Consider the following 26,617-nt stretch of genomic DNA (forward strand, 5'->3'; position numbering starts at 1 on the left):
TGTCCCCCCCCCTTCCTCCATGCGATTGTTGCAATAATTCTGGACAAATATCGTGGACCACTTTCATACAGTCCTTAAAAGCTGCTCTCTCCAGAATGCCCCTAATCCTCAGGTTGCATTTCCTGATGCGATTTTCTAAATCTTCCATTTTATCCCAGAGATCAGGCTCTCCTTTTTCCACAGTTGTAATTTCTGCTGAGTGTCAAGGGCATCTGCTATCACTTCCAGCCTGGTTTCCATCTCTTTCTGTCACATGCCCAGCTCAGATAGGTCTTCGTCATATTTCAGCCAGGGCACTTTTAATATCAAGATGGATGGACTGCATTTGGGTTTTAAGCTCTGAGAACTGAAGGGAAATCACTCTGCAATGTTGTAGCTGTTCCATCGCCCATGGACATAACACACCAGCTGATTATCACCTGCTAATAACTTCAATCAGAAGGAATTATAACACCTTTAATATGTTGCCCCGAAGGAACTGTGTGACCATCCACAGCAATGACGTCACTTCCTCCTTAATACAACTTTTGTAAGAATCATTAATATTGACATTTTAGTATTGTTCATTTAGAGGGGAACAGGTCCTCTAATGGTCAGTACATCATCTAGCTCTTAAATTCAGTGCAAATGAGACTTGAAATAATTTGTAGTTCTTTTTAGCTAGTTCTGGCTTTTTACATTGTCTGATGACACGTGCATGTATAGCACCACATATATGATATGAGTGAGTTTTACATGTGCAGCAGTCTAGATTGCGGAATATAAGAGTGAGGCTTATTCAGGAAAGGTATCAATGAAGTAGGGGCAGTGGAAAGATGTGGGAGCCCCTGTCAGGTTATATGCTTTAGTAAATTATTGGGGAAAGTATGTCACGCATTGCTTTGGAATTCTTTCCAACCCTTCTCCGTATGCACACGTGTGGGGTTTTTTTTTTCTACATTGCCTCTATTTGTGTGTGTGTGCATGCCTAACGTGTCTAACCTAGAGGGGAAAGGAGGAGCAGTTCAAAACATTGTAAAGAGAAAAAAAAATCAAGGGCGTCTTTTACCAAGGTGAGCTCTCATTTTTAGCGTTTGCTAAAATTGTGGGTGCGCTAAAACCATGAGCTCGCCTTAGTAAAAGACCTCCAAGTTTGGTAATACATCTAACCATTGGTTGTCACCATCAACCAGTATCAAAGATGGATTTTATAGTGGAACTGTAGGGTACCATTGGTCCTTCAGGAGCAGCTATTGCCCACTTCTAGTTGGTATTACACGTAGCAACCAGTAGCAAATTACACAGGTTAGTCAATAGGTGGCACTACGTTTCAGTCACAACCAAGAAAATCCTAATAAATAAATAAAAACTTGCATCAGTCACGAACAGCTCATCAGCGAGAGGGGTGGGGAAAATACAGAACATGCCTCATGGAATTAGTTCGTCTCTTTGTGCATATGTGTGTGTGTGTGGGGGGGGGGGTTGTGTGTTGCATATATCTTTCTGTGAATACTAGGAAAAAATGCCCGTTTCTGAGCGGAATGAAACGGGCGCTAGCAAGGGGCCCCCTCCCTCCGTCCCTCGAAGCTACTTGCCTTGTTCGCTGTGGGCCGTTTCGGCCCTCGAGTGTCAATAGCTCCGCCCTCGACGTCATGACGTTTTGACGCGAGGGCGGTGCAGACACTCCAGGGCACACCGGATATCTCGGGCGCCTCAACTTCCGTGGAGGCTTCAGAACGTTGGGGTTGCCTTTTATATATATAGATCTGTTAGCTTTCTGTCTGTCACCAGGAGAGGAGATGTGAGGGGAAGGCAGTTTGAAAGGTGAAATTCTCTACGTGCTGTATTACAGTGAATTGTCTGTATGCTACAGCTGCTGGAACTGCTTCTCCCATAGAATCTTCTATTGAGCAATTTAAAAGAGCATTGAAGACCTGGTTTTTCACACTTGCATTTAACAGTGATTAGAAGGGGGATGTGGTCACAAGTTATAAGATGCTATTCTTGTTTTCTGACCCCTCCCTTCCTCAATGTTTCCATTACCCCTTGCTATGTCTCACTACTCTTATTTAATACCATCCTCTTGTACGAAATAATTCTTTTTCAAGATATTGTAGCTCCTTTTCTTTATTTAAATTGTAATTTTAAATTGGACACCGTCTTGGTCTTGGTCTACCAATTAGTGAATGTGGTATACCAAGTATTTTGTAACACATTTTAAAAAAATGCATTGGGCCTTTTTTGTTGCTGCTGTTGTGGCTTTTATTTTTCTGGATCAGTCAGTCCAGCCCACCCCCCCCCCCCATACCTCCACATTGGATGAGAGAGTAGCACTTCCTCCCCTTCCAGCGCTGCCTTCAAAATGGTGGCACTCTGTCCAGTGCATCCTGGGATGTGCTGGTGGGGCTTCCCTACCATCCAGCACATCCCAGGATGCATTGGGCAGGGCGCCGCCGTTTTGAAGGCGGCGCTGGAAAGGAAGGAAGTACTACTCCCTCCTCCAATGCGGAGGTACCGAGGGAGAGCGGGTTGGCCGCTAGCCCACCAGGGCGTGTGGGAGGTTCTTGACAGCCCACTCTGACAACCTGGACCTGTCAAACAAGTGCGGGAGGATTGTGCTTGAGTGCATGCTCAGTGCGGGAGGATTGTGCCCGAGTGCATGCTCAGGCACAATCCTCCTGCACAGTACCCCTATAATCAGAGCTAATAGTGTACTTAAATTTGCATACTATTAGCTCTGATCGTAGGGGCGGTATAGCCCCTCACTGTTCTAGTGCTACATTTATTTGGAACAACGCAGATCTTCTGATCATCGGCACATCAGTGTCCCTCCTTATGTCAGCAGAGGCTGCGTCTCTAGTGGAAGCTGCCTCCTCACTTCACCCAGAACCCGTGACAGAGCAGTCCCATACTGGGGGTCCAGTCATCTCTGGTGATGCAGCACAATGTCTGAGCCAGGGAGCTCTCTTGAACATTTTGATCATGGGACAGGAAAAATGAGCATCCGTGTTTCTGAAAGCCTCACAGTTGCAAAATGCTTTACATGTAATGAGGATTCTGCAGAGAGTTGGGAGGAGAGTTGTGTTTGAATGCCAGGTCACCTCTAATCGAGAATGCTGTTGGCTAATTCCTCTGATGCAGTAATAGAAGGTTTTAATTTTGGAAGTGAAGTGAAATGTGGCAGTCTGCTGAGATAAAGTGTTAGGCTTCAAAGCTGAGGAAAACTGTGATCTGCTACAGAGTTGCTTTGTTTGCCAGACCTGAAGCCTCATAGTTTCCCATTGCTCTCCCCTCCTCCACTTCATTTGACCTGTAAGACTGAAAATGGTTAAAAGACATATGCTTGCCGTAGGGCTGTCTGGAAATGGATTTAGAAAATGGGCAAAACCGATCAAAAACAGAAGTGTCGGGTAAAAACTTTGTAGTACCTTTTTAGATGTTGTCCTTTTCCTATTGCCTTCCCTTTTTAAGAGCCTTTTATATACCCTCCAAAGCTCAGGTAGTGTTAGTTCTATGGCCGTCATAGTAGTTGACGGATATTCCCAGCTCCATGGCTAGGGTGAACTGAAGCACCTTTTCACTTTGAATAGAAAATAAATTTCCAGTTCCCTTAAGGGCTGTAGAAACATTCATTCTCTTTGAGGTGTTGATCCAGCTATATGCCATTTACTGTGAAAGTACATATGTGCCTGGAACCCCCCCCCCCCCCCAGCTGAGTAGGAATGGCCATTACTTAAGGATGACACCTAGTGGCCACTTTTAAGGTCTGTGATTGCAAGTTTCTTAATGGAGCCTGGTATGTGAATCTTCCAGCCTAGTACTGTTAGCAGCAATGGCTGGCATAAGAGGTGGATTTACTAATGTGTTTTTTGCAATTAAATAGGTACGATTGAACAATAATGGGGCTTGAGTTAGCTTGTTAAAGCAGGTTAGCAGATAGCCCTAACTTTGATTAGGGGAGGGAAGAGAGAAAATAAGGGGAAAAAAAGTCCCTCAGATACAAATGATAATTAACGATGCTTTGGAGACCGAAAAGAGCAGGAGAAACCTGCTGGATCAAAAAAAAAATTGTAAATGCTACTTTTAGAATACGGAAAGGTTTTGGTTTGAACTTGACAAAAGCTGCAACAAATTAACATGACTTTCCAGTTTTGCAAGTTTAAAACTGCAAGATTTCAGTGACCTGATATCACCCCTTCCCCTCTCAATCTTCCAAATGTGTGTATTTTGCATGTATGTGTGTTATCTTCCCAGCCCTTTATAAATTTTCTCCAGTTCTATATCTCCCTTGAAACATATTTTCTTCTCAATTTTATATTTCTTTTCCCTCAGTTTTATCCCTTCCTTTTCACCCAATCCTCAGTCTATCCATCCCAGTTTGTTTTCCTTCTTCCTCCCTTTCACCCATTTGAGCTTTTTCTCTGTCGACTTAGTGTCTTGTTTTCTCTCCACATTTCTTTCTGTCCTCTTGCTTTCTCTTTCTCTATCCTCTTCTTCCTTGGGCTAGTACAGGGTTTTCCCATTCTTCACAACCTCTACTGTTCACCATGTTACCCAGTCAAGCACAGTTTTCTTTCTTGAGCTGCCCACTTCAGTGTCCTAACAAACAGTATTGATCCAGATCCTCTAGGAGACTTCCTCTGGACCTTTTCCCCATCTACCTGTGTTTTCCGAACATCTTTGTTTTTGAATTGATCCTGTTCACGTGACTGCAGACATTGAGCAGAACACTCTTTCCCCTCTCTTACTACTTATCATTTCTATAGTGCTACTAGACTTACGCAGCGCTGTACACTTGAACATGAAGAGACAGTCCCTGCTCAACAGAGCTTACAATCTAATTAGGACAAACAAGAGATAAGGGAATATTAGTGTTGCCATATATGGGATCCAGACCGTACAAGCTTGCCCAGCGCTGGCCTTGGTTCTTCTCAGCTGGAGTCACGATCTAAGCACCATTTGACATGCAAACACACCTGTAACCATTTTCTTCTATATTCTTTTGCATTCTATGAGGGTAATTTCTATGAGGATCTGGAAGTAGATCTCAGAGAGAAAATGCCCAATAACACTGATGAAAATACAGATTATGAACTGTGCGGAAACCAATTACTGAAGCTTTGAGCCTTTGTGTGCTCTCTTTTCTCTCTCCTTTTTGAGATCAGTGGGAGGCTAGAAGAGTATATTGCCTACTATGGGTAGATCCATTTCCAACCTGTTCCTTGTTTTTCCTTTTCCCTATTATAGAGAAGAGGGGAAAGGGTGTTTAAAGAGAGCAAGGTTTATCTGGTGTGAGAGAGAATGCTAGAGCTGTGTTTTGTTCAACCCTCTCCAAAAAAAAAAAAAGGTGAAAGCCCAAGAATAGGCAAGGGCAATGATAAGGTGGAGGGAAAGATTAACTTCACTCTGCTCCATGGACTCATGTGTGGGAGATAAAGACAGTGTAGACAGATGGGCGCCCTAACTGAAATAGACACTAAGCCCCAGATTCTGTAAATGGTGCGCAAACTTGCGTGCACAACTAAATTGGCTAGTGAGCCAATTAGCACCAATAATTGGGTTCTATCCATTATATGTGTTAATTGGCAACATTTTGGATTTGCGTTCACATCTTCCCAAGTGCTATTCTATAAAGATTGTGCACAAATCTTATAGCGCGCAACTCAAAAAGGAGTATGGGTGGGTCAGGGGTGTTCACTGAAGATGCGTGCAGTATTACTGAATATCGAGGATTTGCATCTAAATTGCAGTTAGTTCTGCCCTCTCTGACACACATGCGTCAGAGGGGGAGGTACCAACAGGGCCTCCATGAGCAGATAGGCTGGAACTTAAGGCTGAGTGTACTGGTGCTGGGCCTTGCTTATACTGACTTCTGAGTGATTGCGGATATGGACATGGCAGTGAGAGGAAACAGGGACAGCAAATGGGAGGAAAAAAAAAAACCACCACCACTTCATACATTTAAGTAGTAGTGTAGCTATGATAAATAGTAGTGGTAGCAGCATTGCAACCTTGTGTCAGGAGTTTGCTGTGCGACTAGCAGGAAAAGGTACATTGCAGTGCAGTTATCTTTTTTTTAAGTTGCTTTCTTTTTTTTTTTTTTTGTTACATTTGTACCCCGCGCTTTCCCACTCATGGCAGGCTCAGTGCGGCTTACATGGGGCAATGGAGGGTTAAGTGACTTGCCCAGAGTCACAAGGAGCTGCCTGTGCCTGAAGTGGGAATCGAACTCAGTTCCTCAGGACCAAAGTCCACCACCCTAACCACTAGGCCACTCCTCCTACTTTTTGTGGGTAAGCACATCTTAGGAACTATTTTTCTGGACTAAACTATTTGTTCCCTCTCCGTATACATGTAACTGTTCTCTGGTGCTGCTTTTGTGGTTGGGTGATAACATTTCTTTGAAGGGGAGGGAGTGAAACTACCTGTCCCTAAGTGCTAGGAGAAGGATTGTTGTACTGCCTATACCGGGGATCATTATGCTGCAACGAGTTCCCAAGAGACAAGAATTATCCCATGGACAACATCTGTCTTGGGTGGAGGATGGCTTGAAAAATCAGATAGACTGTGGTGCTCCTCTGAAGGGGCATGTCTAAAGGGAAGCACCCCTTTGGAGCCCCTTGAGCAACACAAGAGCTGCAGATGAGGTTTGTTTTGTTTTTAACTGAGTTATTTGATATCATGGGTATGAGAAGGATCAAGTGTAAGAACTTTGGTGACTCATGGGACAGATATTTCATGTCTAATAATGCCATCGTGTGCAGTTGCCTTCTCTTCTGGAGGGCACTTCCATGTGTTTTGGTGAGAGGACACCACTTCTTCTCCGATGGTCTCCTTGAATCAGGTGGGCTCTGGGTCTAGGATGAGGTCCAGGATTGAGTTGGATTCTGTAACCTCCCTATGCTCTCCCAGTTGTAAAAGTTCACTTACAACATGACGTTCTTTGAATAAGGGTGTCTCATTATCGGTTATATGGAGACCGTCAAAGCTCAAAAATCTGTATGTTAAATTTGGCAATAATTGAAAAAACAGGTTACATCTTGGCAAATAAGCTTACTCACTACAGGCAGAAGACATTCTAGAGTTAAAAATAGCCTCCGTATATACCATATATTAGAGGATATTAAGAATATGCCGGCATGAGGAACTCAGTTTCTTAAGTTTCCTTGGACTCAATGCTGAGATTTTGCTGAGAAGTTATTTTGAGGAAGTGTTATGTATCCCTAATGCCGCTGATATTTTACCGTCTAGATGTTTGTATGTTCCAAGGGGTGCTCAAGTGGAGGATAAAGGAGTAGGTGTCCTTGATGTAGTGGCTCCTGTGGGATGCTTTGATTTAAAAGACTTTCTTGACACGCAGGATGTTGTTGTGATACCCTTGGTAATTTCTCTGCTGATAAGGATTGGTTGACTGTGTTAAAATCTTAAGCTGAAATATCTTTTGTTTTGTGGTCATAAGGTGCAGACATTTCCAGCTGTGGTGCGTAGTACTCAATGACATAGGAAGGCTTTCATAGTAACATAGTAGATGACGGCAGAAAAAGACCTGCACGGTCCATCCAGTCTGCTGAGGAGGAAGGAGGTGTTTTAGAGAGCTCTGCTGACTTCCAGTGGAAAGGGAGTGAGACCTAGCTCCCTCCCCAAAGATGAGGAGGGTCCCTGGGGAGAAGGCCTCAGGAAAGTCCCAGGCTATGGGGCCTCCTGGGGCCCGGGACCAGAAGGCCGAAAGGAGTGGCTCTCTCCCTGGTTTGACTACCGGGAGAAGGGAAAGGAGTCCAGTGGACCGAAGGGAGAAGCAGCCCAGTGGAGGCCACCAGAGCATTTCCCCCTCCATGGCCCAGCTTGCGGAAGGTAAGCGAGAAGACAGTGGAGGGGGGAGGAAGATAGTACAGGCCCCAGAAGGGCGCTTCCAAGGAAGGGAGAAGGAAGAGGCGATGGAAGTTTGCCAGAAGCCTTTGCTGGAGGCAGCTGAGAGTGAGAGTGAGGAGAGTGGATCGTCAGATGAGGAGTTCCTTGAAGTGAGCTATGACCCTGATGATCCAGCAAGTAGTGTGGTAAATATTGTAAGACGAATTAAGCTGGTGGAAAAAGAAGTAGTGGAGCTAGGAAAACGTCTGAAAATGGCAAGAACTATGTGTAAATTTGCCCCAGCGGAGCACAGACAAATGTATGTTAAAGAGGAAGCCCGGATATCAAAGTTGTTGGGGAAAAAAGAACACTTGTTGAACTGTTTAAAAAAGGGCTCTGTGAATCCTTTGAGGGAGCTCTATGTTAACCGAGAAAGGATGGCTTCAATACCACAGTCTGGGGGTTCAGGAACACTACAGTTGCAGCAAGCTTCAGTGTCTTCAGCAGCATTAGACTCAAAAGAGTTGTCTGGGTTCAGAGGTGACCCCACTTTAAAATACATGAGACAGTTGGCAACACAGTCTAGAGCACTTACCCAGCAGCCAGAGAATAAGGAGGCAGCGGCAGGACATGGCTCTGAGGTGGGGGCTGGAGTAGAGATCCTACCTGTGGAGGGGAGGACAGAACTCAGTAACTTTTCAAAACTCCAGATAATGGAGGCAGCAGAGGGAGACGCAGGTAGCAGCCTGTTTTCTACAGAGGTGGTGGTCGAAGTCTCAGAGGGCTTACCTGCAGTTGTGCAAACAGCAGAGACAGTTGCCGTGAAGGAAGCCCTGTTGGAAAAGGGTCAGCAGAGGCAGACTCCGGTATTTTTGGCCGGGTCTGCAATGACTGAAGTGGAAACCGAAGCAGCATGGCATCTGGAGAAGCCCCGCCCACGAAGTCCGGGAGCAGGGGAGGTCTTCCCTGAGCATGGAGTAGCTGGCGGTTTACAGGAGAGGGGTCGGAGAGAGAGGAATAGGAGCGGGCAGCAGCTGGGAGCTCATTTGACCAGCTGTCCATTACAAGAGGTGAAATCGGGGGGTGCTAACAGCCAGCCTGTGGCGGAATCAGGAACAGACAAGCCATGCCCCCGGGAAGCGCCAGCCATTGGGAGAACGCAGGAGGGACTGCACCAGAAGCAAGGGGGAAGTAACCCGATTGTTGAGAGACTTTCGTTGACTACAGAAGTGGACATGGCAAGTCTAACAGATGTGCAGCGGGTGGTGGAGCAGACCTGCCAGCAGGACGGCTGGGAGCGAGGAGCCAAGGGGAGCGGCGGAGTTCCGGAGGCTTCGCCCCTGGTGCCGGAGGTTGGAGGGAGTTCGGGGGCAGAGCGAGCAGGGAGTCTGGTATCGCCAGCTGCAGACCTGACTGGGCAGGTGCCAGAGTATCGCCAGGAGACAGAGGAGAGGAGGCGATTAGCCCAGAGGCTGGAGCCTGCAGTGGCAGGGACGAGCAGGGACGTTCCAGGAAGTGGTGATGGGCAGGACAATCAGTTGGAGGCAGCCCAAGCCGCAGAACTGACTATGGACGTTGCTGGATGTTTGTCTGAGAGGGAAGGGGACGGGGGACAACGGGAGGGGGAGGGGGCGGTGGATATTGAGGAAGGGAGAGGGATGAGGGGAGGGGCAGAGGGACAGAAGGGGGGGGAGGCAGAGGGAAGGGCTGGAACAAGTGTGGAGGGGGGGCGGTGGGGGCTGGGGTCCAAGTCCTTTGCGGCAGTAGTCCAGGGAGGGGGAAGGAGGGAGGGGGGGAGATCGGGTGGTTTTGAGGGCCCAGGGAGGGGTTGGGGGGGAGCGGGGACAGGGGGTGGACAGCTGCCTAAGCGGCGAAATGTGGTACAGCTCAAATGGATAGGGGAGGGGGCAATGCCCTCCAGGGATCGGGTCTTGAGGCTGGTGATGGGGATGGGGTTTATACCCGAGGACTTTTACGCGTGTATACACCCCATCAACATCCCAGAATATGACTTGAGCTTCATGACCCAGAGGGGGATGGAAATATTCTGGGAAAGGTACGAGGGGGTGAGGGGAAAGGGGGAGTGGCGGGACCTCAGGGCCATTCCAGTCAGCAAGCCGGACCTGGTGCAGATCACCCTGCTCGTGAGAAATGAGTCTATCTCTGGGGCAGATTTAGCCTACTGGCTACAGAGGTACGCGGAGCTGAGATCCCCACTTACAAAGTTACCGGATCCAAGCAGGGTTTGGGCAGGAGGTTGGGGAGCCCTGGTCAAATTGAGACAGGAGAGCCATGTGGTCCAGCACATTCCTTCGGCTGCCTTTATCGGTCGTGACAGGATACTGTGCTTTTACAAGGGGCAGCCGCGGCAGTGCTTCAGATGTGGTTCGTTTAGGCACTTCAGCATGTCATGCCCAGTGGTAAAGTGTGGAAGATGCGGGGATCAGCATGCCACAGAGGACTGCACCGCGATCAGGTGCAACCTCTGCGGCGGGTTAGGCCATGCATATCGGAACTGCCCTAGGGCGGCCCATAACGAGTGGGATATGTGGGGGAAGGGACGGGGAGGGGGGGTAATGGAGGAGGGGATAGGGCAGGGGGTGATAGGCAGGGAGGGGCAAGGGGGGGAGAAGGAGGGGATGCAGGAGGGGGGGGCGGCAGGGGGCTGGGTCAGGAGTGGAGCAGGGGGGAGAGGGGGAGTGGGTACAAGTGCCACAGAGGAAAGGGAAGTTTCGGAGGGGGGGGAAAGTAGGGGTGGGCAGGGAGGGGTCGCTGCAGGGGAAGAGGGGGGGGAACAGATTTCAGGTGTTGGAGGAGGAGGAGGAGGATAGGGAGGTTGGGAGGGAGGAGGAAGAACAGGGGGAAGGAGAAGAGGTGGAGTTAATGGAGGAAGAGGGGGCGGCAGGGGGGATTGGAGAGGGCAAACGGAAATATGAGGAAGCACTGGAGGAGGGTACTGGTGGTAGGAAGAAGGGCGGGAAGGCTCTGGGGGGAGGGGGAGGGGTGAGGGAGGAGGAAGAGGGAAGGGAGGGAGGGAGGGGAAAGGGGAGTAAGAGGAAAGCTGAGGGGGCCGGGCAGGTGGTGAAGGCCCAAGTGCAGGCTTGGGGGGACAGAGTGGAGCTAGAGGAGGATCTGGAGGACTTGGAGGACTTGGGGAGGTGGAGGACTCGGAGGAGGAGGTAGGGGGCGGGGGTGAAGAGGGGAGAGGGAGGGATCAGGGTGTGGGTCCGGATAGAGCAAAGAAGAAAGGAAGGAAGAAAGGGGGAGGGGGGGGTAAGGTGCAGACAGGACGGCTGCGGGGGGGGGGGGGGGGGATCTGGCAGGGGATGATGTAGACCGCATAGCAGAGGACCTGCTTCAGGGTAAGAAGGGGGTATCCCAGGAGATAAGGAAAGAAGTTGGGAGTGAGCAGACCCGTGACTCGCAATGAGGATGGCAGGCTTAGTGTTGACATTTGCCACGCTGAATGTGGCCAGCATCGCCTCTCCGAAGAAGCAGGGTTTAGCGTATGACTGGTTCGCGAGGGTCCAAGCAGATTGCTTCCTGCTCCAGGAGACTCGGCTGCGGTCCATTGAGGTGATCAGGCGGGCAAGACGGGCCTGGAAGTGGGGTCCCTCGGTGTGGGGGTTGGCGGGGGAGAGGTATGGTGGGGTGGGGATCTTATTTAAGTCCCACCGGGTGAATATTCAGCGAGTGGTGGAGCTGGGGGTGGGGAGATGTCTTGTTGTGGATGCGATTTGGGAGGATAGAGCACTGAGGGTGGTGAATGTGTACGGGCCCCAAAGCAAGAAGGAAAGGGTGCTCCTCTTTGGAAAGATCAAGCCCTACCTATACACTTCGCGCCAAGTAGTCTGGGGGGGAGATTTTAACACCATATTGCGGAAAAAGGATAGTGGGGGACGATCGGTACAGGTGGGCTATGACGGGGTGAGGCTGGCAGGGATCATGCGGGAGGCGGAGCTGGTAGACGCGCATGTGGCCTTCTGTGAGGAACAGGAGGGGTTCACGTTCTTTCGAGGGCAGTGTAAAAGTAGAATCGATAGATTCCTGGTAAAGAAGGGGGTTTGTCTGGGGGGTCCACGAACCGTGGACGTGGACTTTTCAGACCACCACATGGTCCTCCTTCAGGTGGGGGGGGCGGCAGCGCAGAGGCCAGGGAGGGGGTTATGGCGACTAAATTTAAAGTGGTTAGGTAGCGAGCAGGTGCGGGAGGAGTACCGCCGGTTTTTGGAAGATCAGGTGTCAGTGCAGGGGGCATTTCAGTCATTGGGGGAGTGGTGGGATACAGTGAAAAGACGAACGCGGGGATTCTTTCTCAGACAGGCGAGAAGGGAGGGGAGGGAAAGGACAAAGTTGGGCATGGCAATAAAGAAAAAGAGGGACACATTGATTTCACAAGGGGGGAGGGAGGAAGAAATACATGATCTCCAAGCACTCCTGGAGCAGGTACAGTACAACCGCTACACCTCCTTGGTGTATGAGCGGGACTTCGGGAAAATGTGTAGCCCGGACCCCTTCGCATGCTGCCGGGAGCGGAGGGCGCGCAGGGTGATGGAGGGGGTGCGGGATGCACAGGGGGTCCTGCAGGACACCAAGGAGGGGATTCTGGGGGCAGTGAGGGACCACTTTGCGGCGTTCCTTTCAGCCCAGCAGATTGATATGGAGCAGATGGAGTGTTATGTGGAAGGAACCCCGGGGATAGGTCACGGGGGACCCCAGCTTCAGGCCCTCTTGAACCCGTGGACAGAACAGGAGGTGGAGGAAGCCATCGGGGCGCTCCACAGGAAGACCTCGCCGGGGCCGGATGGGCTAACAACTGAGTTCTACCAGGCCTTTAAGGAGCAGCTGGTGCCGATCCTGGTGAGGGTATGGGGGGCAGCCCAGTTGGAGGGTTCCTTGCCTAGTTCCTTGACAGAGGCGGCTCTTATCCTACTAAGTAAGGGGAAGGACCCGGCGATGCTGGCCAACTGGCGGCCTATAGCACTGCTTAATACGGATCGAAAAATCTTTGCGCGAATGCTATTCCAGAGAATGAGGCAGGTGTCTGGGGATTTGCTAGCAGCCTCGCAAGCATGTGGGGTTAAAGGGAGAGGGGTCTTGGAAGCTGCAGCGTGGGTGCGGGAGGGGGTAGAACGCAGTAGAGTGGGAGGGCATGGTAGGCTGTTGGTAACACTCGACCAGGAAAAAGCGTTTGATAGAGTGCAGTGGGGTGTCCTATGGAGCATTCTGGAGCGCTATGGGTTTCCGAAGGGTTGGATAGAGCAATTACAGCTACTCTATCGGCATGCGGGGTGTTTTCCCCTGGTTAACGGGTGGAGAGGGCAGGGGTTTGAGGTAGGGGCAGGGGTCCGACAGGGGTGCCCACTCAGCCCGCTGTTGTATGCATACGCCATCGACCCTTTTATAAGACGGCTGGAGAAGGGGGGGGCGGAGGGGCTGGAAGGGGTGGAGGTGGGGGACAATAACCAGTTAAGGGTCGTGGCGTATGCAGATGACGTTACAGTGTGGGTAGCGGACCAGAGGGAGGGAGGTAGATTGCAGAACCTGATCCAGGAATACTCGCAGGCAACAGCGTCGCAGGTCAATTTTCAAAAGTCCAATAGCCTGTGGGTTGGGGATCAGGGGCTGCAATTTGAGTTGGGAGGTAGGTTTCCTACAGCTGTGGAACGTATACGGGTCTTGGGAATATACTTCGAGAAGGGGGATTATAGGCTCTACAACTGGGATAGGTGTCTCCAAGAAGTGAAGGGGAGGGTGGATAGATGGAAGGGGTGGAAAATGACCATGGGGGAGCGGGTACAGCTCATCAAGGCACACTTAGTTCCTTTGTTTCTGTTCGTCAGTTACATCTGCCTGCTGCCGGAGAGCCGGTACACGGCCTTGTATGGGGTGTTCTTCCGGCTGCTCTGGGGCAACAGGACGAATCCGGTAAAACGGAATGTTACCTATCTGCCTAGGAGGGAGGGGGGGGTGGGCATGATAAACCCAGTCCTGTTTTTCAGCGCTTTGTTCCTGCAGTTCAATCTGGGGAGGGCGGTAGGGCGGGAGCCACCGGGGTGGGCTAGGAGTGTCCTGCAGTGGTGGCCGAGATATTGGGACCTATGGCGGGAGGGGGGGAGGGTAGTGGCACTGCGAAGGGGGGCTCCGGGGGGGGTGAGTTATTGCAAGACCCTAGTGAAATTGGTGAGGGTGTGGGGGCTGACGGTGGGGGAGGTGAAGGCAGGACAACGGGGGGTCTGGACGGACAGAGTACGGGCGCAGGTGTTCTCAGCTCCTCTGGCGCTGAGGGACGCGCCGGCCCCACGGATGCAGCAGGGGTTACGGTTGATTGCTTCGAACCGCATCCCGGTGAAGTATAAAGACCTGGCGTGGCTGTCCTTTCACGGTAGACTGTACGTCCGAGGAAATTTGAAATATCGCAATGTGCGGGATAGAGGGTGCCCACGGGAGGAATGTGCTGGAACTGAAGAGACGATGGAGCATTTCCTGGTGAGGTGCCCATTTACAGTCCAGGTCTCTGACCGGGTTTCCTCGTTGCTGCAGATCCCCAGTTTCCGCAACTACAGCTATGCGGACTGGGTGTATGGCCCAGAGGGTGGAGAGGGACGCGGGGATCCGGTAACACGCTTTCTGATTTCGGTGATATTGCGGTACTGCCTCTGGATGGCGCGCTGCAGGGTGTCCCTGTACCAGGAGGTCCGGCCGGCGGAGGTAGTCAGCTGGGATGTGGTAAGGGCGGTGCAGGAAGCGGCGAAGTGGGAAAGGGTGGAAAAAGGGGTGGGGGTGGCTTCGAGGTGGTGGAGACACGTGAGGCTTAAGCCGCCATGAGGGGACATGCTTCCCAGGGGATTGTGTGCCAGTTGTCTGAAGGGGTTGTGGGGGGTCGGGGGGGGGGTTGATCCATTGTATTATTGAGGAGGGGGTGTACATAGATAGGCAGACCATGTCTAGCTAGGAGCCTGGGGTTTGATTTGCATGTCCGGTTTTTTTCTTTGGTCTTTCTAATAAACAGTTTCCACTGTACTATTGAGGAGGGGGAGGGGGTGTACATAGATAGGAGGACCGTGTATAGCTAGGGGCTTGTTTTTGATTTGTATGTTATTTGTTTTTAGTTTTTTCCAATAAAAAGAGTTTTCCAGTCTGCCCAACAAGATAAAACTCATATGTGCTATTTTTTGTGTATACCTTACCTTGATTTGTACCTGTCCTTTTCAGGGCACAGACCGTATAAGTCTGCCCAGCACCATCCCCGCCTCCCGCCACCGGCTCTGCCACCCAATCTTGGCTAGGCTCCTTAGGATCCATTCCTTCTGAACAGGATTCCTTTATGTTTATCCCACGCATATTTGAATTCTGTTACCGCGGGAGAGCATTCCAAGCATCCACTACTCTCTTTCCTTTTTTAAGGTTTCCCTGCACGTGTCTAGTTAACTTCCAAAGGAATAAGTTTGCTTTTCCACATCCTGCAAATTTGTAAGATTGTAAAACTCAGTGAAGTTAATATATTTCCTAGGGATATATTGTGAGGGGGGGGGGGGGATATGTAGATTCCAATTAATTGGGTTTATATGTGTGCCAGGGGCTTAATCTTTTCTGAATTGTTTAGCTGATTTGTACCTCTGTTATAATTTGCTCTTTCTGCGAGATGTGGACTGTATAGGATTTTTTTTTATTCTCTCTGGGGTGTTTTTTTTTTGGGGGGGGGTTTGTTTGTTGTATTACTCTGGATATTTACTGCTTTTTCTTTTCTACTGACTATTTTGGAATGGGTTTTTTTCCAAAAATCTAATAAATTTTCTGCTGATGTCCAAGTGTAGGTCCCCTCACCCTTAGCTCCCATGTACTGTCTGTCATTAGAATCTGTACAATTTTTTTTAGCTTTATCAATTTGCTACGATTCTAACTTGTCGGGAAACATTTGCTTTAGAAAGAAAGCTAACAAGATGAGGAGGAGCATTGACAAATGATAGAAAAAAAGCTTAATGGATGCTGTGTTGTCTAATAATTTTGAAAGATTCCCTTTATATTTTGAGACGTACTAAGGCAGTTGAAGAATGAAGATACATGTGTCTCGTTAGTATGCTATATGGATTGATCCAGATAGCATTTTCCATTAATATAGTTGAATCAGATCATTACTGTCTTAAGACTGGCATCTGCTGTATGGCTGTACTTTCATATTTGGCTCTTATTGCACAGCCATCTCAAGAAGATTGTATAGTACTGGCTGTTAGACATCCATGCTTCAGCAAATATTTATTGAAACAGTCATCCTCTTTTCCCTGGTCACCACCCCTCCTCTTTTGCCTTTTCTCGCTCAATCCAGATCTCCTTTTTTTTTTAGCCACAGATGGAGAAAAGAGGGTAAGAGTTTTTGTTATGCTACTTGCTCTTCAGGCTTTGGAGAGAGGATTCCTCAACCTTGTGCTGCTCCTGCACTTTGGGGAGTGTCCCAGGAAGGGATTCTCTAAGCTGTAGCCTCGTGCTACTTTCTCTGGTTATGTTGTATATGCATTTATATCTGCCTAATCCGTACAAAGATTGAACGCGGATAACAAAGCGGAAACCAAAGCATAACTTCAAGAAATTACAGTTAAAATAACAATCACAGGTTTAAAAATTCAGTAAAAAAAATAAATTTAATGGTTTTCTGAAAGTATGAATAATCATCATTTAAACTTGCCAAGTACGGCATGGAATTCTAAAGTTTCACTGAAAGAAAAGAAAATGATTTATCAAACAGACTTTAGTTGAATATCTTTCACAGATGGAAAGGCCAAAATTAAAGTATTTATTACGACCGTATCTGGTTGTGCCAATCAGTTGAACTGAATTAGAGAGGGCCTCTGGAGAGAATCTTTTTAAAATTTCGTAAACTAAATAGCAAATTTTGAAAGCAGTTTTACCTTTGTCAGACAGCCAGTGTAACTGGAGCAGTAAAGGCATCACATGATCAAACAGCCTTATCAAAGATTAATTTAGCATCAGTGTTCTGGGTCAACTGAAACTTCAAAGTCAGTTTAGACGAAATGTCCAGATATAAGGAGTTGCAGTAATCTAGATGTGAAAGGGTTAACAATTGAACCAGTACTCTGAAGTGATCAGTATGAAAACAAGAGCAGACCAAAGGGGTAACTGCTTAAGTTTAAAGAACATCTTCTTAATTCTATTCTATTCTATTTTGATGCTTCTATGCTGCCTTTAACAGCGTCTTCAAGGTAGTTTACAGCAAAAATAATATCTCACTCAGATATGATCAACAGTTTAAATCTTTAAGCTTTAACAATATAATTCTTACTGCATAAACAAATATGTTTTCAAAGCTTTCCAAAATAGAGAATAGCTAGATATCATCCTTATAGAAAATGGAATATTCCTTAGCGTCCCTCCGGACCGGCCTAGATTCTGACTGATGGGTTGTGCTCGCCTTCCAGCAGGTGGAGACTGAGAATTCTGGCTCTACAGAGAGAGCCAATAAAAGCCCTAACTAGGCAGAGAAAGATCCAATAATCTCAGTCTCCAGCAGGTGGAAGGTGGTGAGCCTTTCAGTCTCTCTCCTTTTTTTATCTTCTTTGTCTGTAGTTTGTTAGGTTTTCTTCCCTTTTGTGCTCCTGGGGTTATCTAACCTGGTTTGTGGAGGCTGTGGTCCACAGGGATCTATTCTAGCCTCAGGGGTGTCACACCCGGTGTGGCTGGGTCCCTCCCCCCCCCCCCCCCCCATCCTCCCTGAGACAGCACTTTGTCTGCTGTTCTCTAAGTTGCCTTAGCCTCTTCAAGGGAAGAGTTTCTAGGTAGGGAGAGGCAGCCCTCTTGTTAAAAAACAAAACAAACCCCCTCCCATGCCCTCACCCCCTTTTGAATTGCATGCTATAAAATTTAGGTGAGTATTTTATAGAGTAAGTCACAGGGTAGATGCGCATGCAATCACCAGTGACTACCAATTAAAAACTAATTATTGATTGAGAATGGCTGATTAGTTTGTCCATACATCTTGGCTCCATGTTGAACTTTGGGTAACCTACGTAGAATTATGGAGAAAATGCTGTCTTACCCATGGAAATTCTCTATTTTGTGTAGAGTGCAAATGTGCCTTATGTATATAGTCTAAGAATAACTTCAGTTGAACTTCTCGGGAAGTTTCCATTGTCAAGGTATACAATAATTCAGGCTGATTTCAAGGAATCAAGTGTTCTGATTTTCAAACATGCATTTAATGAAAATATTTATAATTTGTTTCTTGTTTTCTTTTTCCTTAAGACGCAGACTGATCTCCCAGCGATCTTCTTTGGAAACATTAGAAGACATTGAAGAAAATGCACCATTGCGGAGGTAATTTGGCTTTTGCTGAACACAAAAAGGCAGAGTGATAAAGTTTTACGATGTTGCTCAAAAAATTTTTGAGATATTTTAATGCTCTGTTTTGGCATTTTAATAAACCACGTTTATTTCTAAAAAGCAAGTCCCTTGTGGGACAGAGAGAGAGAGCTTCACAGGCATACTTTGTAGGCGGTGAGCACAATTAATTACCACATAGGCACGCAAGCATGCTCTTATTCATGGGCTAGCTGTATGCCCTGTTATGGGGTCAAGGTATGGGCGGAGAATGGGCGTGGACTGCACACTGAGTTTGTTGTATTGTACTTTGCTGTACACTTGCTGTCATGGCTGCTGGTTTAACGTGAATGCATTAACACATCCTCAAGTAACAGCTGCTGTGGTCCCTCTTCACAAAAGAAGTGGTAACAGAGAAAGGTGGGAAACTACAGGCTAAGTCTTTAGTAGTGCGGAAAATAATGGGAGATGCTACTGAAAAAAAGGATAGTTGCTGTGTAGACCAGTGGGTTGCAAGATCTGAGTAATATGGTGTTACCAGAGGAAGATCTTGCTAAAGGAATTGGACTGATTTTTTTTTTTTTTTTTTAATTTTTTTGTAAACTATTGATCAGAGAACTAGATAGGGCATTTCCTGGTAGATATTCAGCCTTATTTTCGAAAGTGATGGGCGCCCATATTTCGACCCAAATAGGGAGATGGGCGCCCATCTCGCAAAGACGCCCAAATCGGTATAATCGAAAGCCGATTTTAGGTGCCTGCAACTGCAATCTGTCGTGGGAACGAACAAAGTTGACGGGGCATGTTGGAGGTGTGGTAAAGGTGGGACTGGGGCATGTTTATCGGCTGAGCAGAGATGGGCGCCTTTGGCCAATAATCGAAAACAAATGGCCATTTTTAGCGAGAATTTAGGTCACTTTTTTGGACCCTTTTTTTTTTTTTTCACGAACAAGTCCCATAAAAGTGCCCTAAATGACCAGATGATCACCGGAGGGAATCGGGGATCACCACCCCTGACTCCCCCAGTGGTCACTAACCCCCTCCCACCAAAAAAACCCCAACTTTAACAACTTTTTTTTCCAGCCTGTATGCCAGCCTCAAATGCCATACCCAGCTCCATCACAGCAGTACGCAGGTCCCTGGAGCAGTTGTTAGTGGGTGCAGTGGATGTCAGCCAGGTGGACCCAGGCCCATACCCCCCCCCCCCCACCTGTTAAACTTGTGGTGGTAAATGGGAGCCCTCCAAACCGCCCCCAAAACCCACTGTACCCACATCTAGGTGCCCCCCTTCAGCCATAAGGGATATGGTAATGGTGTAGAGTTGTGGGCAGTGGGTTTGGGGGGGGGGGGATTTGAGGGGCTCAGCACCCAAAGGAAGGGAGCTATGGACTTGGGAGGTATTTTACTTTTTTTTTTTTACTTGTTACAAGCGCCCCCTAGGGTGCCCAGTTGGTGTCCTGGCACGTGAGGGGGGACCAGTGCACTACGAATCCTGGCCCCTCCCATGACCCAATGCCTTGGATTTGTTCATTTTTGAGCTGGGTGCCTTCGTTTTCCATTATCGCTGAAAAACGAAACCGCCCAGCTGAAATCTGCACATACCTGATGCATTTGCCTGGCACAAACCGTGTTATCGGGGAAAAAAAAAAAGATGGGCGCCCATTTTTTTTTTCCAAAAATACGGGCTGTCCCGCCCCTTCACGTACCCGTTCTCGGACATAGACGCCCATGGAGATGGGCGTTCGATTATGCCCCTCATTGTGTACTTGGATTTCAGCAAAGCCTTTGGTACTGTTATTCATAGGAGGCGTATGAATAAGTTGAGAAGGGTGTTGATCTCAGGGTGGTGAACTGGTTGACTGACATGTCAGAAGGTGATCAAAGATGGAATTAACTCAGAGGAAAGGAAGGTGAATGATGGCATCCTGGAGCCAATCTTTGAGTGGTATTGCTGAAGGGGGTTAGCAGGAAAAGTTTGCTTTTTTCAGAATAACAAAGATCTACAACAGAGTAGATACCCCTAAGGGCCTGGACAAATGAGAAGAGATCTAAAGAGCTGTCTGTTCGTCTGTCCAATTTAGATTGTAAGCTCTGTTGAGCAGGGACTGTCTTTTCATGTTAATTTGTACAGCGCTGCATAAGTCTAGTAGCGCTATAGAAATGTTTAATAGTAGTAGTAGTAGAAGACTGGTTGAATGTTGGCCAGCTCAGCTAAAATACGAAAAAGTGCAGAATAATTTATTTGGGATGCAGGAATCCAAAGGAGCTGTGTGCAATAGGAGGGAAAAAGCTGATGTCTCCTAGTCCATGCACCTTGGGATCTGTTGGTTTCAAGTCAGCAACCAAAGCTGTAAGGATTCTAGGTTTCTTAGGGAGAGGCATAACTAGTGAACAGGAAGTGATGACGCTTCATACAGGTTTTTGCTGAGTGAGACCATTTCTCAGTAAGGCCACAAAGGGGTAATTTTATAAAAGGACACCTGCTTTACTATTTAAGGAACATGCCCACTTTAGTGGTATTTTAGTCATTTACATGAGGAGATGGCCCATACTTTGCCAGGGGTGATTCTGGGCGAGCAATTTGGGCAGACCATGGACAGCAAGTGTGCACACAGATGATAAAATACTCTAATTTACAAGTATATGTGAAAAATATTGGCATAGACATTGAACCAGCTCTAGGACTTGTATAAATATCCATACCTGCTACGTAGCTGCGCCTATCCTAGTATTTTATAAGGCAAGTAGGCAGGTCTTTTTTTGAGGGGGTACTGAGTACCGGCACCTTTTTCAGTGTGTGCTAAAATTGACCCATGGTCCCCAAGTTTTAAAGAAAGAGCTCGGGCCCTACACACCAATTCAGCCTTGTCATAGATTCTGTGACTGGTTGCAGGGGGGCCTGGCTATTGTGCGGTGGGTCCCTCAGTGATCATCTCACCCCTGAAGGGTGGCCTGGCATTTGAGTACCGGCACCTTTTTCACTAGAAATGACGCACTGCAAGTAGGTATCTACTTGTCTTTATGAAATACCCTTGATGTAGATGCTGTAAATGGCATTAAACAGTGACCTCCAGACAGACTTACCAAAATCAGGCTTTAGAAACATTTCTATCCTGTTCACCCTTGTATGGCATGCCTTACAATACTAGTTTAAGGGCCCTTTTGCAAAGCTGCGGTAAATTTTGCACTTAACGCATGGTTAACACCAAAATTACTGTGTGGTAAGTGCAATGGTTGGGGGTGTGACCACCGTCTGGCCTGTATTTGCTGCACAGAGCAGATAGTTACATGCAGCTCCTGATAGCATGAGTGATCCTGCTCAATGAGACACTGCATGTAATGCAGTGCAGGCCACTAGCAGAAATATTTTAATAAATAGAAAACCTCTCCCCTCCCTCAGTGCCAACTTCTTATCCTTCTTTGTTTGGCCCCCACTCACAAGTCCGACTCGGGGCACCGTCACCGCGGTTGCCCTCCCCCAAGCCACAACCCCAGCCCTTTATTAATTGTTTTGTGTCCTATTATCTTTCCTATATACATATTGTAGTTCATTTCCTACTCTGACCTCTCCTATTTTATTCTATTATTGTAAATCGTTTATGATATGCACCCTTTGGCGGTATATCAAGAAATAAAGAAACTTGAAGCAGCCCAGAGGAAACCAACAAAGTGATGCAGGATCTGCTTCAGCAGACATGAGGAAACAAAGATCAATCCCAAGAGGAGAGGGGAGATTTGCTACAGAAGCTTAAATTCTTAAAAGCATAGGTGCCAGTTCTGTAGGTGCAAGGGGGTATTACATTCAGCACCTCCAATCATGTTGGCTAGTTGGTTCCTATACCTGAAAGTATTATCCACAAACAAAACTTTTCCAAAGGAGAGGAAGCTGTGGAACTAGGGGTCATAATTTCAAGCTGCAAGAGGTAGACTCAGAAGCAACACCAGGAATTTTTTTTCCCATAGAAAATGTGGATGCCCAATTCCCTCCTGGATCCCTTAATGTCAAGAGGATGGACATCAACCAAGCCTTGAGTACTTTAGTTCAAAACAGCTATGAAATGAGTTTTGCACTGTACAAAAAGAAAATTGAAAATTCTGCAAAATTCCAATTTCTTTGTAATTTTTTTTTTTGCAGAATTTCCCCCATTACAACGGCTGGCATCTCCCCAGGCATGAAATACACAGCAAGGCAATTAAAATTCTAAGGGGTCCTTTTACCAAGCTGTGGGGAAAAGGGCCTTGGGGTAGCAACTGGGGCTGTTTTTCACGTGCGCCAGGGCCCTTTTTACCGCTGCAGGTAAAATGGCCATACGGTAAGAAAATTCTTACCGCATGGCCATGTGGCAGGGAGCCCTTACTGCCACCCATTGAGGTGGCGGTAAGGGCTCCCGCAGTAATCAGACAGCATGCAGCGATGCCTGATTACTGATGGGTTACCGCCGCACTATCCATTTCCAGGTTTTTTTTTTTCTCCCTGGAAATGGCACACACTTGACCTGGAACTACCACCGGCAGACGCATTGGTCCGGCAGTAGTCCCAGAATAGCGAGCGGTAAGCCCATGTAGAGCTTACTACCGCTCTGTAAAAGGGCCCCTTAGTACTTTATTGACAAGCAAGATGGTTGACTGGACTTTCTACTATCATTTATGATTTTGCTATGGAAGTTTTTATTGCTATGTCTGTGCTTCATATGATGATGATTATTATTATTGGAAATAAATCACCTAGCCGGCATGGGATGCTTTGTAAATTGCAAGACACCATCTTGAGTATTAGTGTTTCCATGGGAACTTTGATCTGTAATAAAGCAGAGACCTCTCCTAGCATTTTTAAATCTCTCTTCTCCCCTTAAAATGGATGGGGGGGAAATACATACTCTTGAGTGGTGAACCCTTTGCATCCATATTATAGCAGTAAATAGAGGTTGAGAGGCACCTTTCTGCCCTGTGTCTTTATTAAATTCTAGCCCAAATGGTATGGGAGCAGATGTAAATGCACATGTATACAATACGCACAATCACATGAACTTCATAAAATATGTGTGGAAATTGTGCCTCCAGCCACACTCCAACCCAGAACAGTTCTTACCACTGCTCATACTCTTTTATGTGAGATTGTCTATGTGGATGGTGGGGGGAAGGGAGGGAGGTGTGGAAGCAGTGAGTGCTCTGTTGTTTGTAGTCAGGTCTATCCTATCTAAAGAATAGAGTTCTTTTCTGCATAATACTTTTTTTATTGTGAACTGCTTTGATCTTTTTCTAGTTAGCAGTATATCATCAAATTTTAATAAACCTAAATCTTAGCATAGTGTAATTTTCGAAGAGGCATTATACATGCATGACTTTTTATAAAGCTGCCTTTTGTATTCACTGGCTTGATTACTGCTGAGAGGTAGACTTGCAACTGGCTTTGTTTATCTTGCTTTCTCTGGCCAGCAGCCTCCCTCTGGTGAGAGTTGAACCTGTGCACCCCTGCTGATTTGGCTGGCCTAGTCCTTCACTTAGTAGTGTATTGCCAAAAGCTGCTTGAAAAAGACAAGGGTCACAGTGGCAGAAAATGTGAATGAAGGCCATGGTTCAGTGCGGCACACCACGACATGCTGCAGAAGAGTAGCAAAAGCAAAAAGAAGTCAAAACTGGCCCATTCTGCCAGTGATGAGGTGGCCCTGTGGCTAAAAACAGTGTGTACTTTTTTGTGCTAAGATAGATTTGACAGTGGCTGGTTTAATATAGATTTAGAGGTGGCTTCCTAATAGCACTGTGGATTCAAGGAAGCTGTGTATTATCTTAATAAACAGCCTCTTGTTCCAGACTTAATTGTCCTCTGTGCTCCTGCTGACTCTGAAAATCAGGGCAACTTGAATCATTTGTGCTGTCTTTCCTTCCTCTCTTTGTATTTCAGATGTTATCAGCTTTTCCAACTTGGCAGCGAGTTCAGGATATATATTTTTTTAAATGTACACGTGTATAATATATTGACTTTATTTTTTTGTAGGTGTCGAACTTTGTCAGGTTCACCCAGACCAAAGAACTTCAAGAAAATTCACTTTATCAAGAATATGCGCCAGCACGACACCAGGAATGGCAGGTACTGAACCCCAAGGACAGCGTACCAGGCCAGGTCTCCTGTTAGAGTAGGAGAAAAAGAAAAGAGATGATTGTAGTGTAAAATGAATGCCTAAAAATGATGACCAGCAGTAAGCTCATCTGTTGCTCCACATCCCTAGGCTCCTCACTCAAAATGTTCTATAAAGCTAAAGTGTATTTTCTCCTTGCAGTCCCTGCAAAGTCAGTCCTGTGAAAGGAAGGAACACCTCTTGATTTTTTTTTTTTTAAATTACGAATGCCTTGTTTAGTTAAAAGAACTGTTCCACTAGTTTGAGCTTCATTTGTGCTGTGCTCTTGTGAAATCAAGTGAAGGGGTGTGTGAGATCCCAAATGTAACATGCTCCCCCTAAAATAATCATGCTTTATTTTAATGATCATAATTCTTGTCTTGAGAGCTGTTTATTACCTTAATTAGTTGAAGAGACATCTAAGTTGCCATGTTTCCTGCCTAACCCCCCCCCCCCCCCCACCCCCCACTCTCGGGTAATTGTAATTCACTTTTCTTATAGATGTACATCCCTTGCACAAATTAATTATTTTAATATTCTGGAATTCATTACTAGAGAATGTGGTAAACGCAGTTAGGTTTAGAAAAGGTTTACACCACTTCCTAAAAGAAAAGTCCATAAGCCATTATTAAAATTAAATTGTGAAAATCCACGGCTTTATTTCTAGGATAAGCAACATAAAATCTGTTTTACTGTTTCGGGATCTTGCCAGGTACTTGTAACCTGGATTGGCCACTGTTGGAAACAGGATACTGGGCTTGATGGACCTTAAGTTTGTTCCAGTATGGCAACGCTTATGTTGGGGGGGGGGGGGGGGGGGGGGTTTAAGAGTTTGTCTAGGCAGCTGCCTGGTATGTACCTGGGGTCACTGGAAACCCTGTACATACAAGGATTTGTACTTCTTGGGACCAGGACCTGGGAGGCTGGAGGCAATTACCACATACATGTCTCTCATCTTTCACTCAGTACTTGTTTACTTAAGAGCATAAGAATAGCCATACTGGGTGAGACCAATGGTCCATCTAGCCCAGTATCCTGCTTCCAGCGGTGGCTAATTCAGGTCACAAGTACCTGGCAGAATCCCAAATAGTAGCAAGCTTCATGCTACCAATCCCAGGGCAAGCAGTGGCTTTTCCCCATGTTTGTCTCAATAGCAGACTATGGACTTTTACTCAAGGAACTAGTCCAAACCTTTTTTTTGTTTTTTGTAGAGGTCTTTATTAAATTCACAAACAGAAGGCACAATAAAACAAGTATCAATACACAGCTGTCGCGTCCCGCGCTCCTACCTGCTCTCCTGCCGCGGGGGGCGGGAGCCAGCGTCCTCCGCGGCGCAGGAGGGCGGTCCGGAGGCTCCAGCGCGGGGGCGGGCGTTGCCGCGGGAATGGCAGGTCGGACCGGCGGTTGGCGACGGCGACCACCGGTCTCTCGGTCGCCGGGTGTGGAGGCGAGGTTCGCGCCGCCCAAGATGGCGGCGCTAGTATGCGGAGGTCGGTGTCTTCCTCGCTCCTGAGCCAGGGGGCCTGGAGCTCCGCCTATACGCGCCGGATTGGAGGGCCGAGGCAGCGGCTCCGCCTGGGAGATCGGGCAGAGCCAATCCGAGGGGCTCTGCCGATTCCCAGGGCCGGATTAGTGGTGTTCTCCCACGAGGGCGGGGCGGCTAATGTGGCTCGATATTTAAAGGTGGAATCTGAGCTGACACTTTGCTTCAGGTTCTGTTCCCGAAGCCCGCTCCATGGTTCTGTTGTTTCTTCCTGGTTCTGCCCAGAGACTTGCTTTGAACCTGACTACTGCTTGCTAGCCGCCTGCCCAGAGACTTGCTTTGAACCTGACTACTGCTTGATAGCTGCCTGCCCAGAGACTTGCTTTGAACCTGACTGCTGCTTGCTAGTTGCCCACACCTCCCGACTCCAGCCAGGTCAGTCCATCAACCCCGCGGTTCCAGCAGTCCCGCTGACCGCCTGCAGCTGGGGGCTCAACCCCTGGTGAACGGCGGTCGCCGCGGGTGAAGATTTGGGGTTGCACGGCTGTCCTTTGAGGTCCTTCGGGGCCTTACGGGACCTAAGGGCTCACTGACATTGTGGACAAGACAACAGCAGAGCAAACTTGTATGTGAGCAGAATAACAATCCATGATGATACAACGCATAGAACAGCTGCAAAATATGAGAGAAATATGGGAAGCATATCATCAAAAGCCACTTCTAATCATTTAAAAATATTAGCCGTTAACCCCAATCCCACCCACACCCTATCCAAACCCCCCTTCCAATACAGAACAAACATGGAAGAAAGGCAACAGGTCAGTCACCCCACTACATGATCTCGGACGAAAGTAGAAAA

The 26,617-nt window shown here is 47.6% G+C and overlaps 1 protein-coding gene across 1 annotated transcript in view; it reads left to right on the forward strand.

The window, feature by feature from the left end:
• CABLES1 (Cdk5 and Abl enzyme substrate 1) overlaps nucleotides 1-26,617 on the forward strand; it is a 258,207-nt gene that overhangs the window by 103,883 nt on the left and 127,707 nt on the right. Inside the window, 2 exon segments of the mRNA XM_030213504.1 lie at nucleotides 18,085-18,156; nucleotides 24,155-24,247. Coding sequence (XP_030069364.1) covers nucleotides 18,085-18,156; nucleotides 24,155-24,247 — 165 coding nt within the window.

Source organism: Microcaecilia unicolor, chromosome 1, assembly GCF_901765095.1.
Source record: "Microcaecilia unicolor chromosome 1, aMicUni1.1, whole genome shotgun sequence".
Lineage (NCBI taxonomy): Eukaryota > Metazoa > Chordata > Amphibia > Gymnophiona > Siphonopidae > Microcaecilia > Microcaecilia unicolor.